The sequence below is a fragment of the Leucoraja erinacea genome, chromosome 17 (genome assembly GCF_028641065.1).
Source record: "Leucoraja erinacea ecotype New England chromosome 17, Leri_hhj_1, whole genome shotgun sequence".
NCBI classification, from domain to species: domain Eukaryota; kingdom Metazoa; phylum Chordata; class Chondrichthyes; order Rajiformes; family Rajidae; genus Leucoraja; species Leucoraja erinaceus.
Genome location: NC_073393.1, coordinates 41,246,698 through 41,272,979, shown reverse-complemented (window position 1 = coordinate 41,272,979; position 26,282 = coordinate 41,246,698). Strand labels below are relative to the sequence as shown.

The window sequence follows — 26,282 nt, the reverse complement described above, 5'->3', positions numbered from 1 at the left end:
CAGAAGCAAGTGAAGATAGACACAAAATGCTGGAGTAATTCAGCGGGACAGGCAGCATATATGGGTAGAAGGAGTGGGTAATGTTTCTGGGTCAAGACCCATCTTCAGACTAAGGGACGGGAGAGGGAGACAGAGATATGGCAGGGTAAGGTGTGAAACCGAGACATCAAAGAGGATGTATGATCAAGGGAAATGAAGAAGCAAGAGTTTGGACCTTTGGCAAAGTAATACGCTCTCTCAGTTGCTAGATCTTTAGCAGAATCGTTTGTGCATCCCACCCGCTCTGATTCTTGACCATTTACCTAATATCTCAGCCAATCACCTGATCAATGATCCCAGATCCCAGTCCCTGTCATACATCATGTTGCCAGCCAACCAAGCCCTTTCTATATCACACATCTACCCACCATTCATTTCTGACTGAAGTTCCAACACTCAGACCTTGGCCTGCAATCACTGTCCTCTCTGAGATTTCCCCTTGGTTACAGACAACATGTTCTATATTGTGGAAACATGCAGAACCTTTTTGGTGATCTCAGCCCATGGCCAAAACTGTCATTAACCACTTGCTGCATTTTGTACACCAAGCTTGGCTCAAGAGAACTTCTAGATAATTGTACATGGGCAATGGAAGAATGTGTATAAAGTTGAAGTTTCAGACTTAGTTTTATTGCATTCATTTGACAACTGAAATGTTTACTTTTATGGCTCAGTTCACAAGCCCGAAAATAGAAATGAAAAGATTGGGGGGGGGGGGGGAAGTGAGTAACCATATAAAATATTGAATATAAGATATGATCGTAACAGTACATTGACAGCTGCTGAAAATGTCTATCTTTAGCTTTGTGTAATTTTACTTTTGTTGGCCTGCTATGCAAATGGATATTAGAACCTGAAACATAGCACAGGAACAGTAAATCTGGAATATTGTGTTGCGGCTACAGGCCATTAGAGAAAGGCATGGTTGTAACTGTGATGCGAAGACATTTCTGGATGCATCATTAAACCTGAAAACACACTGCCAGGAAAATTAAGGGAGATGCCATCATCATTTACAATGCAAATGAATGCCATGATTGGGGTGATAGGGCATGTGACAATCAAATAGATTACAGTTTAAAAAAATATTTAAACGGATGAATGGAGATCTTTTGAATTACCTTGGTTGGGATACATCCTGAGTGGCACATCATGTGATCTGGCCATGAGATTCCAAAGGAACATACTCGTTTATCTGCGTAGGAAGGAACTGCAGATGCCGGTTTACTCCGAAAATAAACAGAAAACGCTTGAGCAACTCAGCGGGACAGGCAGCATCTCTGGAGAGAAGGAATAGGTGGCATTTTGTGAGTAATTTTACTTTTGACGGCCTTCTACTCAAGTGAATATTATAACCTGAAACCATATAGTAACCTGTAAAGGGCCTGTCCCAGTTTCACCACCTAATTCACGACCATTTTTACTCGTGGACATTTTTCATCAGGCTAGAAAAAACGCCCCGACCTACTTGATGCCACGAGTACCTACAACTAGCACCACGGCCTGCTACGACCTAACTACGACCTCGTGACGACCATGCTGCGAGTATGAGTCAAAGGCAAACTCGGCAGAGGTTGTGAAAGTGGGACAGGCTCTTTACATAGCACTGAAACGTCACCTATTCCTTCTCTCCAGAGATGCTGCCTGTCCCGCTGAGTTACTCCAGCATTTTGCGTAATAATTAATCTTCCACATATGCTGCTTTTTTTGAGGGTGAGGGTTAATGTAAACATTCTTCAACAGTGTTCTTTTGAATTGGATGTGTGTAGGTTGTTGTATGTGGGGATGTAGGTGACTTGTAAAGCTCATCAAAATCGATCAACACTGGATCTGCTGTTCATTGAACATTCGAGAGATGGAAAACTGGTGTAGAGAAGTAACATACTGTTATTACAATGTTATTATGTGGCATCTTTAACCTGGTAACAGGGCCTCAGATGCTTTGCATAACTATTATTGGGTACATTTAAGTTGTGATGATGAGATGTTCAACAGCAGATGAGGGAATGGGGCAAGAATCAGTGGCACTGACAAGAATGAGTGCCTAACCATATACAGAATTGGCTTAACAGTAGGAAACAGGATGGTGGTGGAAGATTACTTATCGGACTGGAGGCCTGTCACCCATCCATCCGGGGATGTTGTTTATCATCTATATCAACGCTATTGAATAGAATGTACAAGGCACGATTAGTAAGTTTGCACTTAATGCGAAAATAGACGGGATGATAGGCAGTGAAGATCAAGAATTACAGTGTGATTCTGATCAGCTGGGCAAGAGGGTTTAAATGAGATAAGTGTGAGTAGTTGCATTTTGGGAAGTCGAACCAGGGTAGAAAGATAGACCTTCACAGTGAATGATAGTCATGTGGGTGTTGTAGAGCAGGGGGATCTTGGAGTACAAGTACACAGTACTCTGAGTGTGGTGTCGCAGGCAGGCCCATTGGTAAAGAAAGCTATTGCCATGCTAGTTTTCCTTAGGCAGTGAATTGAGAATAGAAGTTGGGATGTTATGATACAGTTGTACATGATATTGGATGAGGCCTTAATTGGAGTATTTTGTTCAGTTTTTAATAAGAAAGGTGTCATTAATTTGAAAAAAAACGTAGCGGCAATTTACAAGGATTTTGTCAGAACTCTAGGGCGTGAGCTATAGAGAAAGGTCGAGCAGACTAGGATTGTATTCTTTGGAGCACAGGAGTCGGAGCAGATGAGAAGAAATTTGATAGGAACCTGACAGACAACATTTTCCTCATTGAGGATGGTGGGTATGTGGAACAAGCTGCCAGATGAGTTTTTAAGGCAGATACAATAACAACATTGCAAGTCAGTTGGAAAATTCATGGGTATGAAAGTCTTAGAAGGAAATAGACCAAGTGTAGTCAAAAGGGACTAGCTTAGATGTGACATCTTGGTCGGCATGGGCGAGTTGGGCTGGAGGGCCTGTTTCTGTGTGGTATGCCTGGTCATAAGGTCATATGAGATAGGAGCAAAAATTAGGCCATTCGGTCCATCAAGTCTGCTCTGCCATTCACTCACGGTTGATCTATCTCTCCCTCCGAACCCCATGCTCCTGCCTTCTCCCCATAACCACTGACACCCGTACTGTCTGTCTCTGCCTTAAAAATATCCATTGATGGCCTCCACAGCCTTCTGTGGCAAAGAATTCCACAACTGCTGGGAAGATGGGTGATACTATACCGATAGGCATACTTGGTGATTGGAAACTAATGTGGTTGGAAGCTCAGCTCAAGTTATACACCAAGTTGGGGTTCTAAACACTGTGGTCCAGCTTGCAGAGAAGCAGTAGCCATGAAACAGAGTTTGTGGTAGCACCCAAGGATGCTGGAATTGCATTTCCCAATATTTAATTGAAATGCATTGCTTCTAAGCCTGTCCCTGTTCAATGAGTTTAAGGCAGTAAAGGGGTCAAGAGAGCTAGTCTGTGGAGGTGCTTAGCGTGACTATTCACCTGAGAGTCAATGTATTGTAAGCCCGAATGTAACATTTTGATTTGCCGAGCAGTGAACTTTTTTGCTTACCATGTACTTTAAAGTTTGACGCATTCATATTAGTTATTTTGTGTCTGAAATCTTCACCTGCAATTTGTAAATCTGCCAGACAATAGAAAAATAATTGCTAGATATCACCTCATGGTGATCTATGAGCCATGAAGACACATGAAACTGCAGAATCTGGTTTGCAAAAAAAGGCATAAAGTGCTGGAGTAACTCAGCAGGTCAAACACGCAGGCACCAAATGCTGGAGTAACTCAACGGGACAGGCAGCATCTCGGGAGAGAAGGAATGGGTGACGTTTCGGGTCGAGACCCTTCTTCAGATGTCTGAAACAACATCTCTGGAGAACATGGATAGACGACATTTTGGGTCAGGACCTCACTTCAGACTGATTGCAGTGGGGGTGAGGGGGGGGAGAAAGCTGGCTGGATGAGAGGGTGGGGGGGGGGGGGGGGGGGGGGGGAGGAGGACAAAGCCTGGCAAATGATAGTTGTTTCCCCCTCAGGTGAGAGGGGACTGTGATTGTCAGATGGTTGGACAAAGGCCAGAGATGAAGAGGCAAACAATGTGAGATAAGAACAGAATAGATGTGAAATATGAAGCCAGAGGAAGGAATATAGATGGAAGGGGAAACAAAGAAATGTTTGTGCATTCAAAGAAGGCACAGGGTAGAGAGTGGGGGGAAAAATGAGGAGGGGGAGGTTGTTTGTAAGTTAGTTACCAAAAATGAGAGAATTCAATGTTGGAAGCTATCCAAATGCAATATGGGTTGTTGTTCCTCCAGTTTGTGTGTGGCATCACAAGGATGAACTGTGGGGAGAAGCCTGAGATCCTTCGCAACCAAGGTTGAGCTGCCACGACAAGCTTGAGATTGCCAATGACTCCTCACGTATGCCCTGACGAGGAGGGACAGTGCCCTCATGCCAGCCGAGACCTACCACTGTAAATAAAGCATATCATGCGCGTTCACCCTCCTGGTGAGTGTCTGTGTGGTTGTTGCTGAACCTGGTGTCATCTCCGATGCCACGGAGCGAAGAGATGAGTGACCCGAGGTGGTTATGTTAGGGGCTGGTCTCTGCGGAGAGTAGACAGGGTGTATATGGGAAGATGCGACTTGTGTGTGGGATCACGTTGGAGGTGACGGAGATGACAAGAGTATAATGTGTTGGAAGCGGAGGCTGATGGGATGAAGGGTAAAGACCTGGGGAATCTACGAGCCATGATGTCACCACAGCAGGAGGAAAGAATAGTTGAAATCCCTGACACACAATATTCCAGCACTGCACTTTCTGGGAGTGGACCAATCTATTTTGATATATTACTCACCAAACTGAGTGGAATCGGTACAGGAAAAGGTTTTTTTTTTCTGATATCTCATGAGATCAAACCATATGGTTAATATTATAGTTTAATGCAATTAAATACCAATATATTGATCTTGGACTATTGCACTAGAATTCTTCAAACAATTCTCTCCATATAGGTGACTTTTTTGAACAATTCTCTCCGTATAGATAACTGATGAGAAATATGGGTTTTTAATAAGTGCAAAGGAACAACTGAGACTGTTGCCTTGAACTGTCTGTATCTGTTCTGCAGCAGGAAGAGATTGCTTCCACATTTAGTAGATGAGATTTTTCATATTTAACACATGTTTTTAATAAACTACAGGTGGAATTTCATTATAAATCTAAGTTAATCGTGATGGTTTTTTTTTCCTTGTGTAGATCTCGAATGTATTTGAGGGAAGACTGGTTTAGCCATTTATCCCCAAAGCTATTTCACAAACATTATCAGGCCCTATTCTCTGTTAAAACTGCTTGGTGTTCCAGAAATACCCTGGAAAATGAAAAGAGCCTTAGCATATTTCTGTATAATTTATGCTTTTAAATTCATTGTTGATGCCCCATCCTGTCTTCCAACATGTTAGGTATTAATGGGTGACTTGGCTTGTTCGGCTGCCCTCATCTCACCCCCCCCACTCCCCAATTCTTAGCCCAGCAAGCAAAGATTTATTTGGCATCGACTCCAGTCTCCCAGTTCCAGGCATGCACCTAAAAGCAACTGGCCGAGACGCAGTTCCTTGCCGTGTCCTTAATAGCTGCATGGACCAGTTAGGACTAGTTCCACCATCATGAAATGTTTTGAGAGGCTAGTTTAGGTACACATTTAATCCAGTCTACCCAGCAGCCTTGACCCACTGCAGTTTGCCTACTGCCACAACAGGACCATGGATGATGCCATCGCCTTGGAATGCCCTACACTCATCCCTGGAACACCTGGAGAAGAGAGACACCCATGTCAGACTCCTATTCATTGACTACAGCACTGTCTTTAATACCATTATCCCATCCCAGCTTCACACCAAACTCGCGTGACTTGGAGTCAGCACTCATCTCTGCAACTGGATCCTCGACTTCCTGACCAACAGACCCCAATCAGTGAGGATAGGGGACAAATCATCCTCCACGATAATCCTCAACACTGGTGCTCTGCAAGGATTCGTTCTCAGCCCCCTTCTTTACTCCTTGTACACACATGACTGTGCAGCCTTTTACAAATTTGCAGACGACACCACTATTGTGGGCTGGATATCAAATAATAATGAGACGGAGTACAGGAAGGAGATCGAGAACCTCGTGTCCTGGTGTCAAGACAACAACCTTTCTCTCAATGTCAGCAAGACTTCAGGAAGTGAAGTGGCACACAAACGCCAGTCTGCATTGGTGGTGCTGAAATAGAGATGGTAGAGAAAATATCAAACTCCTAGGAGCCAATATTACCAACAACTTCTCCTGGACCACCCATATTGAAGCAACGACCAAGAAAACACCAACGTCTCTACTTCCTTAGAATGCTTAGGAAGTTCGGCATGTCCCCTACAACACTCACCGACTTCTACAGATGTACCAGAGAAAGCATTTTATCGGGATGTATCACAGCTTGGTTTGGGAACAGCTCCATCCAAGACCACAAGAAATTGTAGCTAATAATGGATACAGCCCTCACAATCACACAAATCAACCTCCCTTCTATTTATTCCCCTGACTCCATTTATACCTCACGCTGCCTTGGCAAGGCCAGCAGCATAATCAAGGACAAGTTGCACCCTGGCCACTCCCTCTTCTCTCCATCGGGCAAAAGGTATAGAAGTGTGAAAACGCACACCTCCAGATTCAGGGACAGTTTCTTCCCAGCTGTTATGGGGCAACTGAATCATCCTACCACAGCCAGAGAGCAGTGCTGAAGTACTATATACCTCATTGGTGACCCTCAGACTATCCTTGATTGGACTTTGCTGGCTTTACCTTACACTAAACGTTATTCCCTTATCATGTATCAAAACACAGTAAATGGATCGATTGTAATAATAATAATAATAATAATAATAAATTTTATTTTCGGGCGCCTTTCAAATCTCAAGGTCACCTTACAAAGATTAAACAGAAGAGAAAAAATATATAGTCGGAGAAAAATAAATAATAAGGACATCATCAATACACAAATTAAAGATAGAAATCGCTCCAAAAACACATCAAAAAATCAAAAAAACACAATGTGATTGTAATAATGTATTGTCTTTTTGCTGACTGGTTAACTAACACGCAGCAAAAGCATTTCACTGTACCTCGGTACACATGACAATAAACTAAACTGAACTGAACCGCGCACCTGTAGAAGTTTAAGGGAATTCTTGTGGGAATGCTGAACCTTGTCGGACAGCTGAAAAAGTAAAGACACTGATGGGGTCAATTGATCACTGGATCATTGTGAAAGGGCCAGGTTGGGTGATCAGTGATATGATATGTATGCAGAGGAATTTGGAGTTGATATCCACCTCTAGACCAGTACCGTTGATTGTTAACCCCCTCCACACCTTGGCTTCCTCAGGTCAACAAATAGCTCTTTCGTCTAGCTGCCATTAAGGGCCAGGTTGTTTTTCTGACACTGTGACTCGAGGTTCTTGATCTTGTTGTTGTATTCTGTGGCATCATCGGTGTAGAATCTGGCTGACAACAGTGTACTTGCTGCACAACCCTGGGTGTAGATGCATCCCTGGCTACAGTCTTCAACGTGACTCTTGAAGATTTTTCTGCCATCTGCCTCAAGACCCCCCCCCCCCCCCCCTTTAATCTCTACCTTCCTGACTGAGTCCGGTCTTAAGTATTTCCTCTTAATTTGATTTTTGAGAGTTTTTAAAATCCCTGAGGTTTGTTCATTCCGGGTTTCCTAATTGCAAAGTAGCCCTTGCTCAGGTTGGGTTCGCCGCTTCCAATCTAATATTGGGTTATGCGGCTCCAGTTCAGATCTTATCAACATTTTCTGCTGTAAATCTAATGTACTTTGATATATCTTCTTCGTGCGTATGGCGTGCACAGCCTAAAGTTGTAGGTCAACTTGTTCTACTTGATCTATTTGTTTGTGCACATCGGGTTGATTGCATTTGTCGAAACAAGGTGCGACTGGGAGCTGTTTGCACAACAGGCTACCAGAGGTACAGAGGTAGACTTGGTGGAGTACACATCCACTGTGCTCTCCTACATCAACTGCTGTGTGGAGACTGTCACAGTGGACAAGCAAATAAAGATGTTCCCAAACCGGAAACCCTGGATGAACAAGGAGGTGCAGGATCTGCTAAGGGCACGCAACAATGCCTTTAAATCCAGGGACACTTCTGCCTAGAGTGCGGCCAGGTCAAACCTGAACAAAGGGATAAAAATGGCCAAAGACATCCACAGGCAAAGGGTAGAAGAACACTTCAATACCGCGGACACCAGAAGCATGTAGCAGGGTGTCGGGGACATCACTGACTACAAGAGCAGCCCCGCCTGCCCCCACGGTGATATCACACTGGCCAACGAACTAAACACCTTCTTTGCCCGCTTAGAAACTGGCAACACCACTAGCAGCGGAATAACCTCGGCCATGGCGGAGGACAGGCCTTAGCACTGAGCACTTAGGAGGTACAGTGCGCTCTGCGTAGGATCAATCCACGCAAGGCTGCAGGCCCGGATGGAGTCCAGGGAAGGGTACTAAAGGACTGTGCTGTACAGCTGACGGAGGTATTCACGAGAATCTTCAATCTGTCTCTATCTCTGGCAACGGTCCCCAAGTGCCTGAAAACAGCCACCATAGTGCCGGTGCCGAAAAAGTCTAAAGTCACCAACCTGAACGACTACCGCCCGGTTGCCCTAACTCCAATCCCAATGAAAGCTTCGAAAGGCTGGTCCTCTCCCACATCAAATCCAGCATCCCTGCCTCACTGGACTCTCAACAATTTGCATACAGGGCAAATAGATCAACAGAGGATGACATCTCTATGGCTCTTCACACTGTCCTGACTCACCTGGACAGACAGGGCACGTACGTGAGGATGCTCTTCATTGACTATAGCTCTGCATTCAATACGGTCATCCCCACCAAGCTCACCACCAAACTCCACCAGCTAGGCCTCAGCTCGCCGATATGCGATTGGATCCTGAACTTTCTGACGGAGCGACCGCAGGCAGTGAGACTGGGCCCGCACCTGTCCTCCACTATCACCCTGAGCACCGGCACACCACAGGGCTGTGTAATAAGCCCCATGCTCTACTCCCTCTTCACTCACGACTGTCTTCCTGCATTCGACACCAACACCATCGTGAAGTTTGCAGACGACACAATAGTGATTGGTCTGATCACCAAAGGTGATGAAACAAAATACAGAGCGGAGGTGCAGAACCTGGCGGACTGGTGCGCACGTAACAACTTGTCACTAAACACCTCCAAGACCAAGGAGCTGATTATTTACTTCAGGAGGTCCCATAATTGAGAATAACGCCCAAATCTCCATCTACGGGGAAAGTGTGGAGAGAATGTCCAGCTTTAAGCTTCTGGGCATTTACATTTCAGAGGACCTCACATGATCCACCAACACCGCTGCGCTGGTCAAGGCACAGCAACGACTGTTCTTCCTGAGAACATTAAAAAAGACTGGTCTGTCCCAACAGCTGCTGACAACGTTCTACCGCTGCACCACAGAGAGCATATTAACGTTTGGCATCTCTGTGTGGTATCTCAGCTGCACGGAGATGGAGAGGAGAGCTCTTCAGCGCGTCGTCCACAGAGCGCAGAGGATTATTGGGACACAGCTACCAGCCTTGGGGGGCATCTACCACACACGGTGCCTCAGGAAGGCCGTCAGCATCCATAAAGACTCCTCACACCCTTGTAACGGACTGTTCGAACTACTTCCCTCCGGCAGACGTTACAAGGCCTTCTACGCCCGAACCTCCAGACTCAGGAACAGCTTCATTCCCAGAGCTATAGCGGCTTTGAACCGGCCCTGCTGAGTGCCCCCCATCCCCCCTGGACTGTCTCCCTCGGATGGTCACGTCACACAGCTTATTTATTTATTTATTTTTTTTGACATCGGTTGGAAGCTGCATACTAAATCTAGCTGCACTGATGTGCAATGACAATAAAATATATTATTATTATTATTATTAACCACGTGAAGGTTGCAATCTTCCACCCCACTTTGATAAATGAAGATATATGCTTGAAGCTTGCAGAAATTTGTGGTTAAACTACATAAATCACTTACTTATTTTGTTTTCCACATGTTTTGGGTGGGTTTTTATCTCATTTTAAAAAACATTTCAGTGTAAATTAGACTTGGGCTAGAGTATGGAATTGTTTTAAAGTCAACGCATCTTCTGCAAGCCTTGTACTAAAAATGTTTTGGAAGTAAAATAAGTAGAAACAAAAAGCTGGGGTAACTCAGCGGGTCGGATAGCATCGCTGGAGAGAAGGAATGCGTGATGTCCCGGGTCGAGACTCTTCTTCAGACATAGTCAGGGGAAAGGGAAATGAGAGATACTGTATAGCTAGTAATGTAGAGAGATATGGAACCAATATATGCAAAAAAGTAACATTGATAAAGGAAACAGGCCAATGGGCTAGGTGGAAACAAGTACAGACAATGAGACTTAATGAGACGACTTTGAAGCTGGTACGACTTGGGTGGGGGAGGGATGGAGAGAGGGGGGACGCAAGTTCAAATTCAAATACTTGAAGTTAGAGAAATCACTTTTAATACCACTGGGTTGTAAGCTGCCCAAGCAAAATATGAGACGTTGTTCCACCAATTTGCATTAGGCCTCACTCTGACAATGGAGGAGGCCCAGGACAGAAAGGTCAATGTGGGAATGGGAAGGGGAATTGAAATGTTTGGAAACGGGGAAATCGGGTAGGTCCAGGCGAACTAACCTGTAAGTAAACATTACTTTGGTCAGAGGGTGGTGAATCTTTTGGAATACTCTCCCTTGGAGAGTGGTAGAAACTACCTTCTGATAAAGAGGCTCCAAATGAAACTTGCTTCTATTAACACAGACAAAATGTGTAGGAAGGAGCTACAGATGCTGATTTAAACCAAAGATAGACACAAAAAGCTGGAGTAACTCAGAAGGTCAGACAGCATCTCTGGAGAAAATGACTAGTCTGCTCTTCAGACTGAGAGATAGGGGAAATGGAAACAAGAGATATAGACAGTGATATCGTAGATATTGTCTCCTAGCCCACAGCTAACAATGGCCTGTTTCCTTTATCATTGTCACTTTTTTTTGCATATCTCACATTCATTATTCGATATCTCTATTAATCACCGGCTATATCTCTCGTTCTCCTTTCCCCAGACTTTCAGTCTGAAGAAGGTGTAATGGCAGATTATTATATCGTTCAAGGTCAAATTCCATGGATGGTCAAACTCATGCATGGTCGAAAGCTGCCACCTCCCCCGAATGCTTCTTCAAAACTAAAGCTAAAAACTACGAGCGCGTCTGCGTGAAAATCCCAGCCACAAACCAGCCTCCGACCACGTAGTAAATCCCACCCGCATCATTACAGGCAGATTAAATTTAAAGGTAACTGGTTATGGTTTATGACATACTGAGTTAAGCTAAATGACTACTGCAGAAGGGTCTCTGGGACAGTGAAGAAAGGACAGAATGAAGTCTGAAATATTGGAACATTGAAGGGATTAAAGTTAAAAGGAGATGAGGATTTCATGGCAAAGGACCAAAGAATGGGACGGGAGGAAGTGTCAATGGTAATCAAAAAAAGATCAGTCTGAAGAAGGGTTTCGGCCCAAATAACTCGCTCCATAGATGCTGCTGAGAGAAAGACTGTTGTCTGAGAGAAAGAGTGAGTTAAGAATTGGATAATTTAATGTTTTACTGGAATGACTCTAAAGTCTATAATCTACAGTTAAGCCTTACCGGAGATACACAAAAATGCTGGAGAAACTCAGCGGGTGCAGCAGCATCTATGGAGTGAAGGAGATAGGCAACGTTTCGGGCCGAAACCCTTCTTCAGACCGGAGAGCTTGCTTAAAGCACCAACAGCCAGTAGCATAGGGTGATCGTGGTGGTCTGGATGGAGGTGTTCTCCACGTAGCCAGCCATTACATGCTTGGTTTCCCCAAGAACAACTGGTAACTATGTTTCACCCCTTACGTTTTTGACGTGCAGATATTTATGATGATTCGGATCAGTCTGAAGAAGGGTCTTGATCTGAAACGTCACCTCTTCCTTCTCTCCAGAGATGCTGCCTGACCCGCTGAGTTACTCCAGCATTTTGAGTCTACTATTTCCGATGAGTGTTGGGCTGAAATAAAAGACCCGAGGAGGTTTGAAGCCAGGATGGGATTTGAAATCATGATAAGAATTTAAAGGCAAGATAGAGGTTAAATGGGAGGCTGTGGGAGTGCAGTAGCTGCACGACCACTTAATAATAATAATAATAATAATAATATCTTTTATTGTCATTGCACATCAGTGCAACGAGATTTAGTATGCAGCTTCCAACCGATGTAAAAGAAAAGTAAAATAAATAAATAAGCTGTGTGACGTGACCATCCGAGGGAGACAGTCCAGGGGGGATGGGGGGCACTCAGCAGGGCCGGTTCAGAGCCGCTATAGCTCTGGGAATGAAGCTGTTTCTGAGTCTGGAGGTTCGGGCGTAGAAGGCCTTGTAACGTCTGCCGGAGGGAAGTAGTTCGAACAGTCCGTTACAAGGGTGTGAGGAGTCTTTATGGATGCTGACGGCCTTCCTGAGGCACCGTGTGTGGTAGATGCCCTCCAAGGCTGGTAGCTGTGTCCCAATAATCCTCTGCGCTCTGTGGACGACGCGCTGAAGAGCTCTCCTCTCCGCCTCCGTGCAGCTGAGATACCACACAGAGATGCCATACGTTAATATGCTCTCTGTGGTGCAGCGGTAGAATGTTGTCAGCAGCTGTTGGGGCAGACCAGTCTTTTTTAATGTCCTCAGGAAGAACAGTCGTTGCTGTGCCTTCTTGACCAGCGCAGCGGTGTTGGTGGACCATGTGAGGTCCTCTGAGATGTGAGTGCCCAGAAACTTAAAGCTGGACACTCTCTCCACACTTTCCCCGTAAATGGAGATTGGGGCGTTATTCTCCATTATGGGACCTCCTGAAGTCGATAATCAGCTCCTTGGTCTTGGAGGTGTTTAGTGACAAGTTGTTACGTGTGCACCAGTCCGCCAGGTTCTGCACCTCCGCTCTGTATTTTGTTTCATCACCGTTGGTGATCAGCCCAATCACTGTTGTGTCGTCTGCAAACTTCACGATGGTGTTGGTGTCGAATGCAGGAACACAGTCGTGAGTGAAGAGGGAGTAGAGCATGGGGCTTAGTACACAGCCCTGTGGTGTGCCGGTGCTCAGGGTGATAGTGGAGGACAGGTGCGGGCCCAGTCTCACTGCCTGCGGTCGCTCCGTCAGAAAGTTCAGGATCCAATCGCATATCGGCGAGCTGAGGCCTAGCTGGCGGGGTTCGGTGGTAAGCTTGGTGGGGATGACCGTATTGAATGCAGAGCTATAGTCAACAAAGAGCATCCTCACGTACGTGCCCTGTCTGTCCAGGTGAGTCAGGACAGTGTGAAGAGCCAGAGAGATGGCATCCTCAGTTGATCTATTTGCTCTGTATGCAAATTGATGAGAGTCCAGTGAGGCAGGGATGCTGGATTTGATATGGGAGAGGACCAGCCTTTCGAAGCACTTCATTGGTATTGGAGTTAGGGCAACCGGGCGGTAGTCGTTCAATGTGACGATGCATATTAGGATATAGTGGTAGAGGTTTACAGGTGTAAATTCATGGGGGTTGATAGGTGGTTAGGAGCAGTTTGAATAAGATATGTCACACAACCAGAATCCCACAACACTCTCTCAATATCCATACAAGGATGGAGCAGTGCCTAATTCAAATTTTCATTTGATATGCAGACGTACGTATTTTTGAAATGATGCTGATTTGTAGTAAATACATGGGGATTCCGTTGCCGGCATCAGTATTTTGCACAGATCCACTGTATAAAATATTGTATATTTGCACAAAATGCTGGAGTAACTCAGTGGGACAGCAAGCATCTCTGGAAAGTAGGAATGGATGATGTTTCGGGTTGAGACACTTCTTCAGACTGAAGAATCTGAAGACTGAAGAGTCTGTTGAAGGGACTCGACCTGAAAAGTCACCCATTCCTTCTATCCGGAGATGTTACCCGTCCCACTGAGTTACTCCAGTATTTTGTGCTCATCTTCAATGTAAACCAGCATCTGCAGTTCCTTCATGTACAAAATAGTGTGGTTAATTGCCCGGAGATTACTTCACGCACAATATTGACAATTTAATGCACAATTTATGCAAATGACTCAAAGCTGGGTGGCAGTGTGCGGTGCAAGGAGGATGCTATGAGGCTGCAGGGTGACTTGGATCGGCTGGGTGAGTGGGCAGATGCATGACAGATGCTGTATAATGTGGGTAAATGTGAGGTTATCCATTTTGGTGGCAAGAACGGGTAGGCAGATTATTATGTGAATGGTGTCAGATTAGGAAAAGTGGAGGTGCAACGAGACCTGGGTGTCCTTATACATCAGTCACTGAAAATAAGCATGCAGGTAGAGCAGGCAGTGAAGAAAGCTAATGGCATGTTGGCCTTCATTGTGAGAGGATTTGCGTTTAGTATAGAGTAAGGAGGTCCTACTGCAGTTGTACAGGGGCCCTGCTGAGACCACACCTGGATTATTGTGTGCAGTTTTGCTTTAATAATTTGAGGAAGGACATTATTGCTATTGAGGGAATGCAGCGCAGGTTCACCAGGTTAATTCCCGGGATGGCGCGACTGACTTACAATGCCCTCCATAAAATGTTTGGAGTATGGAGAAGATAAGGAACTGCCCAAGATCCAAAGCATACCACCTCATCTGTGAAACACGGTGGTGGGGATGTTATGGCCTGGGCATGTATGGCTGCTGAAGGTACTGACTCACTTATCTTCATTGATGATACAACTGCTGATGGTAGTAGCATAATGAATTCTGAAGTGTATAGACACACATCCTATCTGCTCAAGTTCAAACAAATGCCTCAAAACTCATTGGCCGGCGGTTCATTCTACAGCAAGAGAATGATCCCAAACATACTGTTAAAGCAACAAAATTGGGAGAATTCGATGTTCATGCCCCCGGGAGTGGCCAAGTCAATCACCCGATCTGAACCCAAATGAGCATGCCTTTTATATGCTGAAGAGAAAACTGAAGGGCCTAAAACAAGCATAAGCTAAAGATAACTGCAATACAGGCCTGGCATAGCATCACCAGAGAAGACACCCAGCAACTGGTGATGTCAATGAATCGCAGACTTCAAGCAGTCATTGCATGCAAAGGATATGCAACAAAATTTTAAACATGACTACTTTAATTTACATGACATTGCTGTGTCCCAAACATTATGGTGTCCTGAAATGGGGGGGACTATATATAAACACATGGTGAAACCAAAATGTATAAAAATGGCCTTTATTGAAATCTGACAATGTGCAAATGGACTTTATTGAAATCTGACAATGTGCACTTTAACCATGTGTGATTTTTTTTCTTAAACAAATCTCAAATTGTGGAGTACAGAGGCAAATAAATAAATGATGCGTCTTTGTCCCAAATATTATGGAGGATACTGTATGATGAAAGAATGGGTCGACTGGGCTTGTATTCACTAGAATTTAGAAGGATGAGAGGGGATCCTATAAAAACGTATACAATTCTTAAGGGATTGGACAAGCTAAATGCAGGAAAAATGTTCCCGTTGTCGAGGGAATCCTGAACCAGGGGTTACAGTTGAAATGTGTAACGTGTAGGCCACTTAGGACTGAGAATAAGAAAAAAAAATTCACCTAGAGAGTTGTGAATCTGTGGTATTCTCTGGCACAGGAGGCAGTGGAAGCTAATTCACTGGATGTTTTCAAGAGAGAGTTCGATTTAGCTCTTGGGGCTAATGGAATGAAGGGACACGGGGGGAGATGCAGGAACGGGGTACTGACTTTGGATGATCAACTCTGATCATATTGAATGGCGGTGCTGGCTCGAAAGGCTGAATGGCCTACTCCTGCAACTTTTTTCTGTTTCTATGTTTTCTATTCAGGGGCATTGTGAGACATGTCCAAGAATCTGATGTTCCTCACATTGCAGTCTGTCCACTAGTTTTATTGTCAAAGAACAACTGCGATAATAGCAACAGCAATTGTTTGATTTGGTCATTTAAATGTAACAATATTGTACTTTATTAACATTTCAAATGTACAATCCTGCAGCTCGTGTATCGTATATAAGAAACCAAGGGTGAAATTAAACCTTGCAAGCTAGGAAGGTACAAGATTTCATTGTCTGTTGAAAATGAATGAACTGCTTTCAGCCAGGATATTAATGGGGCTTGTACATTAGTCCCTTTTGCCTGTGGAGAAAGATGGGAAAAGAGTCAAACGCGGTTTCAGAACTTGATTGCTGCTCATCATTTCTGCTCATAAGATGCATAATAATTGATTTGGGGTGAAAACGGGCAGTGGCTTTGATGGTGGAACCCTCCCCCCCTGCCCCCTCCCAGCACAGATTGGCATCACTCTCTCTGGTTGCTCACCCATGTAACCAAGCAGTAATTCTGAAATACTTTATTTCCATGATGCCAGAAATAAAGCTATTAAAGCAATTATTTAATCAGGAACCTGCCCACAGTTGACAAATATAAGTTGCATTTCACATCATCTCTCCCAGGACTCTTTTGTTTGCACAAGTTCATCTACTAAATCATAGCTTTAAGAATGAGAATTTATAAAACATTCATTATGTTAATTTTGATAATCAATTTTTATTCGGTGCGAATTGCCAAATCCAAATGCTATTATCGATGTAATAACAATTAAAAGTTGTCTTGTCTAGCCTTTGTACTCCTTATTTCTGATTTAGACCACACACAGCCAATTAACCCTATTAGAATTGGTGAGAGCACAAGAAATTAATTTTGCTTAAAATTTAAATGAAGAAATTAAATGCCTGGCAGAAGCTTGGTCATCCTTGGCAATACTCAAAAGCTGAGTTTGTGAGATTCTGAGAATCAATTTTTTTTTTAACTTGAATATGCAGACCAATCTTCTTGGCTCAAAAATGAAGTTAAGTATTTAATTTATGCTGACATTAACTTTGGGTAGTGTTATTGAGCAACCTAATAAAATGTAGAAAATTTAAGTTTTGCTCATAAAAATAATTTTTCATAATATTATAGATTAAAATTAATAATGCATCCCATACCATTTCATTACCTTCTGCACACCTGTAATTACCCCCCTGACTTTTATCAGCTGATCCTGATACTTTAAGTACAGTAACGGAGTTCTCTAGTAATTAAATTCATGTAGTCTCTTAATAGACACAATCAGTAGAAAACCTTAGCTTAAATTCAGATATAATATGCTCAATACTTTCCTTCAGAACTGTAATTGCTATGGTCAGACACTACTGCAAAATATTTTTTATGGAAATGATCTTCATGTAGATTAACAGGAGACATGACCATTTGTGTAGCTGACAGACTTTGATCTTAAATCGAGAAGCCTTCTCAAACGCCATATTCTTTGTGTGTGTGTGTGTGAGATTGAGCAGAGAATTTTATTTTTATTTCAAGGTTCCGTTGATGAAATGGAGAAAGGAGAGGAGAATCTAACTGATGACAACAATATGTCTGAAAGAGAAACAGTAGCTTCTAACCACGATGAATCAGCAGACTGTGATACATCAAGTTCTTTTTATAGTGAAGGTAATATGATGCTACAATTATCAATTCTCATCTTAGTTTTTGCAAGTTGGGTTTTGAAATCCTAAAATTTAATGTCACTACCCCTAAATATGATATCATAAGTAAATTACAAAAGTTTCTATGTTGTAACGTATCGGTTTATCCTGCTTCTTTTCCCTCCCCTCATTCCATGCCAAACTACCTATTATTCCTGAGCTCGAGTTTAACAAATCTTGCTCCAGCCATGCATCCACCCTCACACTTCGCTAGACCAGAAATCAACACTTCTTTCATAGTTCTCTCCTGAGTAGTTATTTGGTTGTGAATATATTTGTAAAAGTTAAAACTGTGTGTAAATGCTAAGTTTTGCTGTGACTCTGTGTGCAATGTATTTTAGTTTGATATAAACTTGGATGTAATGAAAATCATCTGATGTTTCTCTTCACATAACTTGAACTGTAAACATGTTCCAGATAGAACAATGAAATTCTTACTTGCTTGCAGCACAACATAATATGAAAACCTAGTGCACTGTAAACAATATAATAAACTAGACTAAGTGAGACCCATTGGGTCCCATGTTCACACGGGAGGGCTGGTCCCCTGACGCAATGTTCCACCTCTCCACCAATTCCACCTCTCCACCAATTCCTCTCCACCAATTACTTCAACCCAAACAACCATTTGCAGTGCATTTTTACTTCAACCCAAACAACCATTTGCAGTGCATTTATACTTCAACCCAAACAACCATTTGCAGTGCATTTTTACTTCAAACCAACCATATTTTAATTTTCAAACCACATTAAGGGCACTCACAGTTGAGTAGACATGTGTTCAGTGTTATTCAGAGCTCAGAGAGATGTGACCCCCTGGCTTCCTCCATCTTACAGAGACTGAGTGAGGCACACCACTTCCTGGTTTTATAGTCCCTCCCCCTCCCTCCAGCAGGGACAGCAGAGAGAATGGCAAATTATTTAAAATCATTAATATCTCTCTGATTTTTCATCGATGGGAAAATCCTCCGGTCCCGGAAGGCGGAGGGGGGCTCTGAGCGAGGTGGCCAAATATGACGGCCGTAGGTGGCAGCGTTCTCTCGGAAATCGCAGCACAGCGAGCCAAAAGCGGTCAAGATCAGACTTTTTAGTAATATAGATGAGAAAAAAAAGTTCAGCACACTCGCTCACTCACTCACACTCTCTCTCTCTCTATGTAGTTCAGAGCTTATTTGAGGTTGTAGTGCTTAATAGCTGAATAGAAGCTGTTCCTGGACCTTACAGTTTTCAGGCTTCTGTACCTTCTTCCTTATGGCAGGAGTGAAATGAGTGTGTGGCCAGGGTGATGATGCTGGCTGCCTTTTTGAGGCAGTGACTCGGGTAAATCCCTTCGATGATGGGGAGGTCAGAACCTGCGGTGGACTGGGCAGTGTTCACAACTTTTTGCAGTCTTCGCTCCAGAGCATTCAAGTTGCTGAACCAGACTGTACATAATCAGGAATTGACTGCGTCTTGGCAACATTTAGCTTGTAAGCTAATTGACCATTTTACCCTTAAGTTAACAAAACAAAATTGTTCATTTTCAGCATGAATCTATTGCCATCCTGGAGTACTTTACCATTACAGTGCCTATAAAAATCTTTTTACATTGTCTATAAAACACTTTAATGGTTTGAACATACTTCAGTGATCCACAAATATATTCGACATGCAATGCTTACAGTATCAATTGAAAGTTTCTAAACTGAAAATAGTTTCCTAATCATTTACTGAGTATTTACAAACCATCACGAAATTATGGTCAGATGTCTGCTGAAGAGATCACAAAGAATGGAGACTTACATTTTTAAATCTAAACCATTTTCAGATTACTATCCACTATGAAGGCAATTTCACTGCATATCTTTTTTTTTTTAACTCAGTTTAAAATATATAATACACATTCATCTATATTCCCGACATTTCTTACAAAATGTGTACATACTATACCAGATACATAGAATGTAGAAATGAAAATCAAAAAAACCTGCAGATGCTGAAACTATGGCTAAAAAAATAAAAGCGCAACAGGTCAGGCAGCATCTGTAGGCGGGGGCGGGGTGTGGGTGTGCGCTGGTGTGGGGCGGGGGGGGGGGGGGGGGCAGGGTGTGGGCGGGGGCAGGGTGTGGGGGGGGGGGCGAAACAGTTAACATTTCAGGTTGAGGACCCTTGATTATTAATAGAAAAGAAAGAAGGCAAGTTAGTGGTAAAGGGCCTGTCCCACTTTCATGACCTAATTCACGACCTCTGACAAGTTTGCCCTTGACTTATACTCGCAGCATGGTCGTCACGAGGTCGTAGGAGGTCGTAAGTAGGTCGTAGCAGGCCGTGATGCTAGTCGTAGGTACTCGTGGCATCAAGTAGGTCGGAGCGTTTTTTCTAGCCTGATGAAAAATGTCCACAAGTAAAAAAGGTTGTGAATTAGGTTGTGAAAGTGGGACAGGCCGCTAAGTTGTAGAGCCTGTGGGGGTGGAATGAATAAGACTTGGGAATATCACTAAGGTGAGGCCAGGATTGGCATAGTGATAAATAGATGATAAAGCTAGATTAATAAGTGCTGTTATAAGATTAATAAGTGCAATGCGCGTCCATGCTATAGTAAATGCCCAGCAGGTCGTTCTGCCTAGTGGAAAGATGACAAAGTTGAGTAAATATTGCAACTGGGTAAGCTGCAACAGTTTTGACCAGCTGTTGCTCAAGCAGACTAAGTGAAATTCCTGAAATTGTTGAATTCGATATTGTTCCAATGAGGCCCCGAATGGAAGCATTCAGCAGGCCAGGCAGCACCTGTGGAATGAGAAACGGGATCAGTTTCAGGTTGAAGACTACTCATCAGATCAGGAACAAGAGAGAGATTATGTTAGGTTTCAGTTGCAAAGAGGGAAGGCAAGGGTATCTTAGGTCAGAAAGAATATCAGTGGTTTACAAGAGACAAGTAAACGCTTCTCTCTCTCCCGCTCCCCCCATTCCCGATGAAGAAGGTTAGCCCTGAAACCGAGGCACTGATGGAAGGAGAAAGAGTTGTCCAACCTGAGAATTTTCAGTGTTTTCAGATTGCTAGGGTTAGTAGATTTTATTTTTGAGCCTCGGTCTAAGAGTAACAATACCTCATCGTCCATCTGGCCATGGTGCAGCTTTTAAGGCATTTTCACATTGAACATCTTCTCCAACTCCACTCTCTTTCTCCAGTCAAAGAACTCGCACAGACTCAACTTATATCTGTTCTTTAGTGGGTTCCATAGACCTATCATGGTTTTAGTACTGCAGATGCTGGTTTAAACTGAAGATAGACCCAAAAAGCTGGAGTAACTCAGCAGGTCAGGCAGCACTAGAGAAAAGGAATAGGTGACATTTCTGGTCGACACCCTTCTTCAGAGCCTAAAGATGGGTCTCGACCCAAAACGTCACCTATTACTTTTCTCCCGAGATGCTATCTAATCCGCTGAGTTACTCCAGCTATTTGTATCTATCTATGGTTTTAGTCTTAATAGGGGCCACTCCGCTAACCCTTTCTCCAGTACAAAGGCAGACAGATTACATGGATAGGAAAGGTTTGGAGGGATCTGGGCCAAACACAGGTGGACTGCCATAGATGGGGCATGAGCAAGTTGGGCCGAAGAGCCTGTTTCCATGCTGCATGGGTCTATGACTAATTATTGGTGCTGCTTCCTGGATTGATACGGTACTCACATTTTGCAACAATTGCAGTCAGTTTCCAACCTGCTCTCACGTGTTCCATCTCTGACCCTTCTCTTTCACTTTTAGATTTCCCTGACCCCATCGCAGAATATAGGTGAGTGACAGATTCTCACAGCTCTCTCAACCATAGTTCTTCCCACCCTGCCACCTGTCACCTGTATTGGTTCCATTCCATTGCACAGTGCCAGCTCCAGCGAATTGAGTATTTCCACAAAGGTCACTCTGAGATGTTTTCCTTGACCATGCCTTCTTTCTATCACAGCTGTAAGAGACTTTGAATGCATTTCATCTATTTCTGACACCTCTGGGCAGCACGGTGGTGCAGCGGTAGAGTTGCTGCCTTACGGCGTCAGGGACTCGGGTTCGATACTAACTACAGGTGCTGTCTGTATGGATTTTGTACATTCTCCCATTGACCTGATGGTCTTCTGGTTTCCTCCCATGCCCAAATGATGTACAGGTTTGTAGGTTAATTGGCTTGGTATAAGTGTAAATTGTCCCGAGTGTGTGTAGGAACGTGTTAATGTGCGGGGATCGCTGGTCGGTGTGGACTCGGTTGGCCGAAGGGCCTGTTTCCGTGCTGTATCTCTAAACTAAACTAAAATTAAACTCTGATACCATACCCTCTCGTCCTGGTGTCCAATTGTAACTCATCAGCCAAGGATAGTCCTGCACAATTGCTGCCACATTCAAAACAATTCCCATGTGATACTGTACATACATAGAAACATAGAAAGTAGGTGCACGAGTAGCCATTCGGTCCTTCAAGCCAGTACCACCATTCAATATGATCATGGCTGATCATCCAGAATTAGTACCCGGTTCCTCCTTTTCCCCCAAAACCCCGTGATTCCTTCAGGAGCTCTCTCTTGAAAACATCCAGTGAATTAGCCTCCAATGCCTTCTGTAACAGGGAATTCCACAGATTCACAACTCTCTGGGTGAGTACATTGTGAAATACAGTGAGAAGTTTGTTCAGTATGCTTTCTAATCAAATCATACCCTGCATGAGTACATGAGAGTTGCCACATTCCCCCGCCATCTTGCAACTTCCAAGTTTGCGAAATGTCCAATCTTGGCACGGGGGGGGATATGCAATTCCTTAAGGGCCTGTCCCACTAACACGTTTTTTTTCGGCGATTTGCCGGCACCCGTCATATTCGCAGCAGGCTCTGAAAATGTTCAAAATATTGAAAATCCAGCGGCGAGCAGAAAAATGTAAGACTCTTTGGGCGACTACTCACGACCATACAGGTGTCACCATGACCATACAGGCGACATGTCGCGGGGTGACGCCTGTTTGGTCGTGAGTAGTCGCCCAAAGAGTCGTACCTTTTTCTGGTCACGGCTGGATTTTCAACATGTTGAACATTTTCGGCCACCTGCTGCGACTATGACGGGTGCCGGCAAGTCACCGGAAAAAGGCCCTTAATTGTCTCACCTTTGGGCCCGGTGTCCTGAAGTTGCTGGATTGGTGAAGCCCAACGTGATACCATTTGTTTCTTCTACCGATGCTCTGTAAAGCTGCAGTGAGTGGTGCTCGACTTGTTGTTAACCTGGCCACTGTAGGGCTTCCCGCAATTGCCTTCGCCAACATCGTGACACATGACCACCGCAAACTATTGTCCATCGCCTCCTGCAACCCCTCTACCTCCATGTACTGAGGCCACCGCCTCACACTTCCTGAGATGATCATGCAACCTAGGGGCATGGAAGGTGATCTTGCAGACTGTTCATAGCCGCTGACTTTCCCCTTCACACTCCGCGGCCATCGTGGAAGTTACAAAATTACATGAATATTTGCAATTGTGCCCCGGAACAATAAGCGGCTAATTGATGTGTCTCTCACGGTAGAGGAGTAAACGACTGCCTTGTCTGTGCTGGGGCTAAAGTTAAGTTACATGGACTTTACCTTAGCCTTTCACTGCTCAGCCTCCTTACCGAGGCCTTTCAGGACGAAGCCCCAGCACTTCACTCAAACGCAGCACTTACAAATTAGCCACTCAAAATGGCTTCTCCACTCGAGTCTGCTTCCGTTCTATTCAACTCCAGGGCCTGCATCTTGATGGCTGCTTTCTTTATCTCCTGGGCTCTTCCGCTCTCTACAGCTCTGCAGTCGCATGCAAAACTGAGGGGTGTAGAAGAACATAGCAGGAACAGCACCATGGTTACCTGAACTAGCGGCAACCTACAATACACAATTACATGCTCACTAAATAGAAGATGCAGTATGCTTATGATGTTGCAAATGCAGTCCCAAATGATGTTGCAAATGCAAATGCAGTCCCATAGTGAATAGATTCGATCAGAGCTCTGTACTTGTACTGTAATCAGTTGCACACAGTGGTTGACATTTAAGTATTAAGTAAAAAGAGGAGCCTCCATAAAGATCCCCTTCCTTAATGGATATCATTTATAACATTGACATGGTTGGTAATATTTTGATTGAAACGTAGTTTAGATGCTCCATTTTTGATCTACAACTGAGACACACACCATCACAGATGTCAAATGATATTAAGAAATTGGACATTCAGCACACAGTTAATGATTAAAAATTCTAAAAGTTATCTTGGCCACGGTGTTGTAACCTGCGCTCTGCAAATTGCTTCACCTGCAACCCATCCCTCCACCACAACCAGGGCAAAGGCATTTACCCGACACTGCAACTTTGCCCAGCTGAGTTCTGTCCACAGAAATCAGAATTGCCAACAGGAGACAGCCTTCAGTTATTTAAGGCAGTTACACCAAAATCTTAGGTCATGGCTGACATGTGATCTAATTCCATACACATAGCATTATCCCATAGGCTTAATATTGTTTTGATTAACAAAAATCTACTTTACTTCAGATTTAAAGTTGAGAATTGAAAAGACATCAATTGACTTCCTCAGTAGAAAGTTCCAAACGTCCACTGCCCTTTGAATCTACAAGTGTCTCTCGGCTTCATTCCTGAAAGAACAGACCTTGTGCTGTCCAATCAATAGAAATGGGTTATCTCTAGCAACCCTAAAAGTTTCCTTTAATGTCTCGGAGAAAATGGTAATCAGCCCAAACCTTCAAGCTTCCAAGAAGTACAATCCAACTTTGCGCTCTCTCATGTGAGCCCAAATGTCATCCTGGTAAATCGGCATTCCACTTGGTTCATGGCCTCTACAACCTTCCTGATCTCTGCTATCCAGAGAGCTCAGAGTGATTCCTCCACTGTTTTGAGTTTCACTTGAGTTCCTTAAATCTTGGTCCAAACAACATTCTGAAGGCCGACTAACAATGAGTGCCTTTGACAATAAAACAACACGGAGTGGCATCACACTTAACAAAAATAGTGAAGTTGAGAAGAAAGCACTCCACCAATCTTTCTTGGATCTTGGTTTTGTGGTCCTCCAAAATATTCCAAATGGAATTTAAACTGGAGGTGGTAATTATATATCATTAAGCAATTAATCTTCTTTTAAAGACATTGGATTCTATGTTTGTAAGTGCATGCATGGAGTGCAGTAGCAAAGCATACAAAATAATTGATTGGGCGTCTTACAGTTAAAGCACTCTTTGCCACCATTTAGGAAGGGTGCCAAGGTAATGGAGAGGGTGGATGAGATATCAGACAACCTCAAACTCCAGGCCAATATTTTTATCGGGACTCCTGCTACGTTAGAAAGAAAAGTTCTAAATCATTGCGCGTAATCTCCTGATAATCTTGATAAGAAACTTATTTTTCTGGAAACAGAATGTTGCTTGTTCACTTTAATTACATACTTTGCAGCATTGGTTTTTTGAAGAATATGGAGCTTGCATGTTTGTAAGATTTCAAGATTATTATAAGGTAAATTACTTTCTGTGAATAGTTTAAGGTTCTCGGTTCCCTTTGTTTGTGCAAGATGAGTTTCGGTTGGTATTTCCTCTTATGGATCCTATAGATGATGAATGTTAGACCGTTATATACGGCTGATGCTTTAATCGATGGAACAGAATTTCCTTGGGAGTGGTTTGGGGGCAGAAGTTCCTTTGGGCTTCTGCTTCCAAACCATATCTTCGGAAACTTGACACGAACAGTTAAAAACCAACATATGGGCAGCTGATTGAGAAAACCCCAGTCAAAACTTATCATGATGATGATGATGATAAATTGAAAGACATTTTAATCTGCACCCTTCACCAGATTGGTGGCAAATAGTATGAAAGCATCCATTCTTTTTGATAACAACCCCCCAATAGTTTGAGAGCAAGTCCTAGCAATATATATCTATATTACTAAATCTCTGATCTTGACCGCTTTTGGCCGACTGTGCTGCAATTTCCGAGAGAACGTCGCCACCTACGGCCGTCATTTTTGGCCACCTCGCTCAGAGCCCCCCTCCGCCGTGTGAGTGCGGAGGATTTGTTCCGTTGATGAAAAACTAGAGAGATATTCATGTTTTTACAAAATTCCCCATTCTCTCTGCTGCCTCCGCTGGCCGCAGGGAGAGGGACAATAAAACCAAGAAGTGTCGTGCCCCTCTCAGTCTCTGCCAGACCACTAAGCGAGAAGGTCACGGCTCTCTGAGCTGCGAATAACACTGAACGCACGTCTACTCCATAGTGAGTCCCCTCGATGCGGCTGTAAAGTGGCTGCAGCCCTTTTTAACAAGTTTGTGTTCACAAAATGAATTTTGGTTGTTGGGTGTCTGCAGCCCAATTGTTTGCCTCGCCTTTTTTTTAACAAGTTTGTGTTCACAAAATGAATTTTGGTTGTCGGGTGTCTGCAGCCCGCTGGAAACCAGTACCTTCAGCCCGCAACACCCATACTAGCGCAACAAACAGCCCCCCCCCACTGGCGATCAGTATTGGAATTGGTGGAGAGGTGGAATATTGCGTTGGTGGCCAGCCCTCCCGTG

At 43.8% G+C, this 26,282-nt stretch overlaps 1 protein-coding gene across 4 annotated transcripts in view; it reads left to right on the top strand.

Annotated features, from left to right (window-relative positions):
• The window catches only part of zfpm1 (zinc finger protein, FOG family member 1), a 260,492-nt gene that overhangs the window by 47,320 nt on the left and 186,890 nt on the right, over positions 1 to 26,282 (top strand). For all 4 annotated transcript variants that reach the window (XM_055649048.1, XM_055649046.1, XM_055649047.1 and 1 more), the window contains exon 2: positions 17,564 to 17,695. In XM_055649048.1, the coding sequence (XP_055505023.1) occupies positions 17,564 to 17,695 (132 nt within the window). The remainder of the gene's footprint in view (positions 1 to 17,563; positions 17,696 to 26,282) is intronic.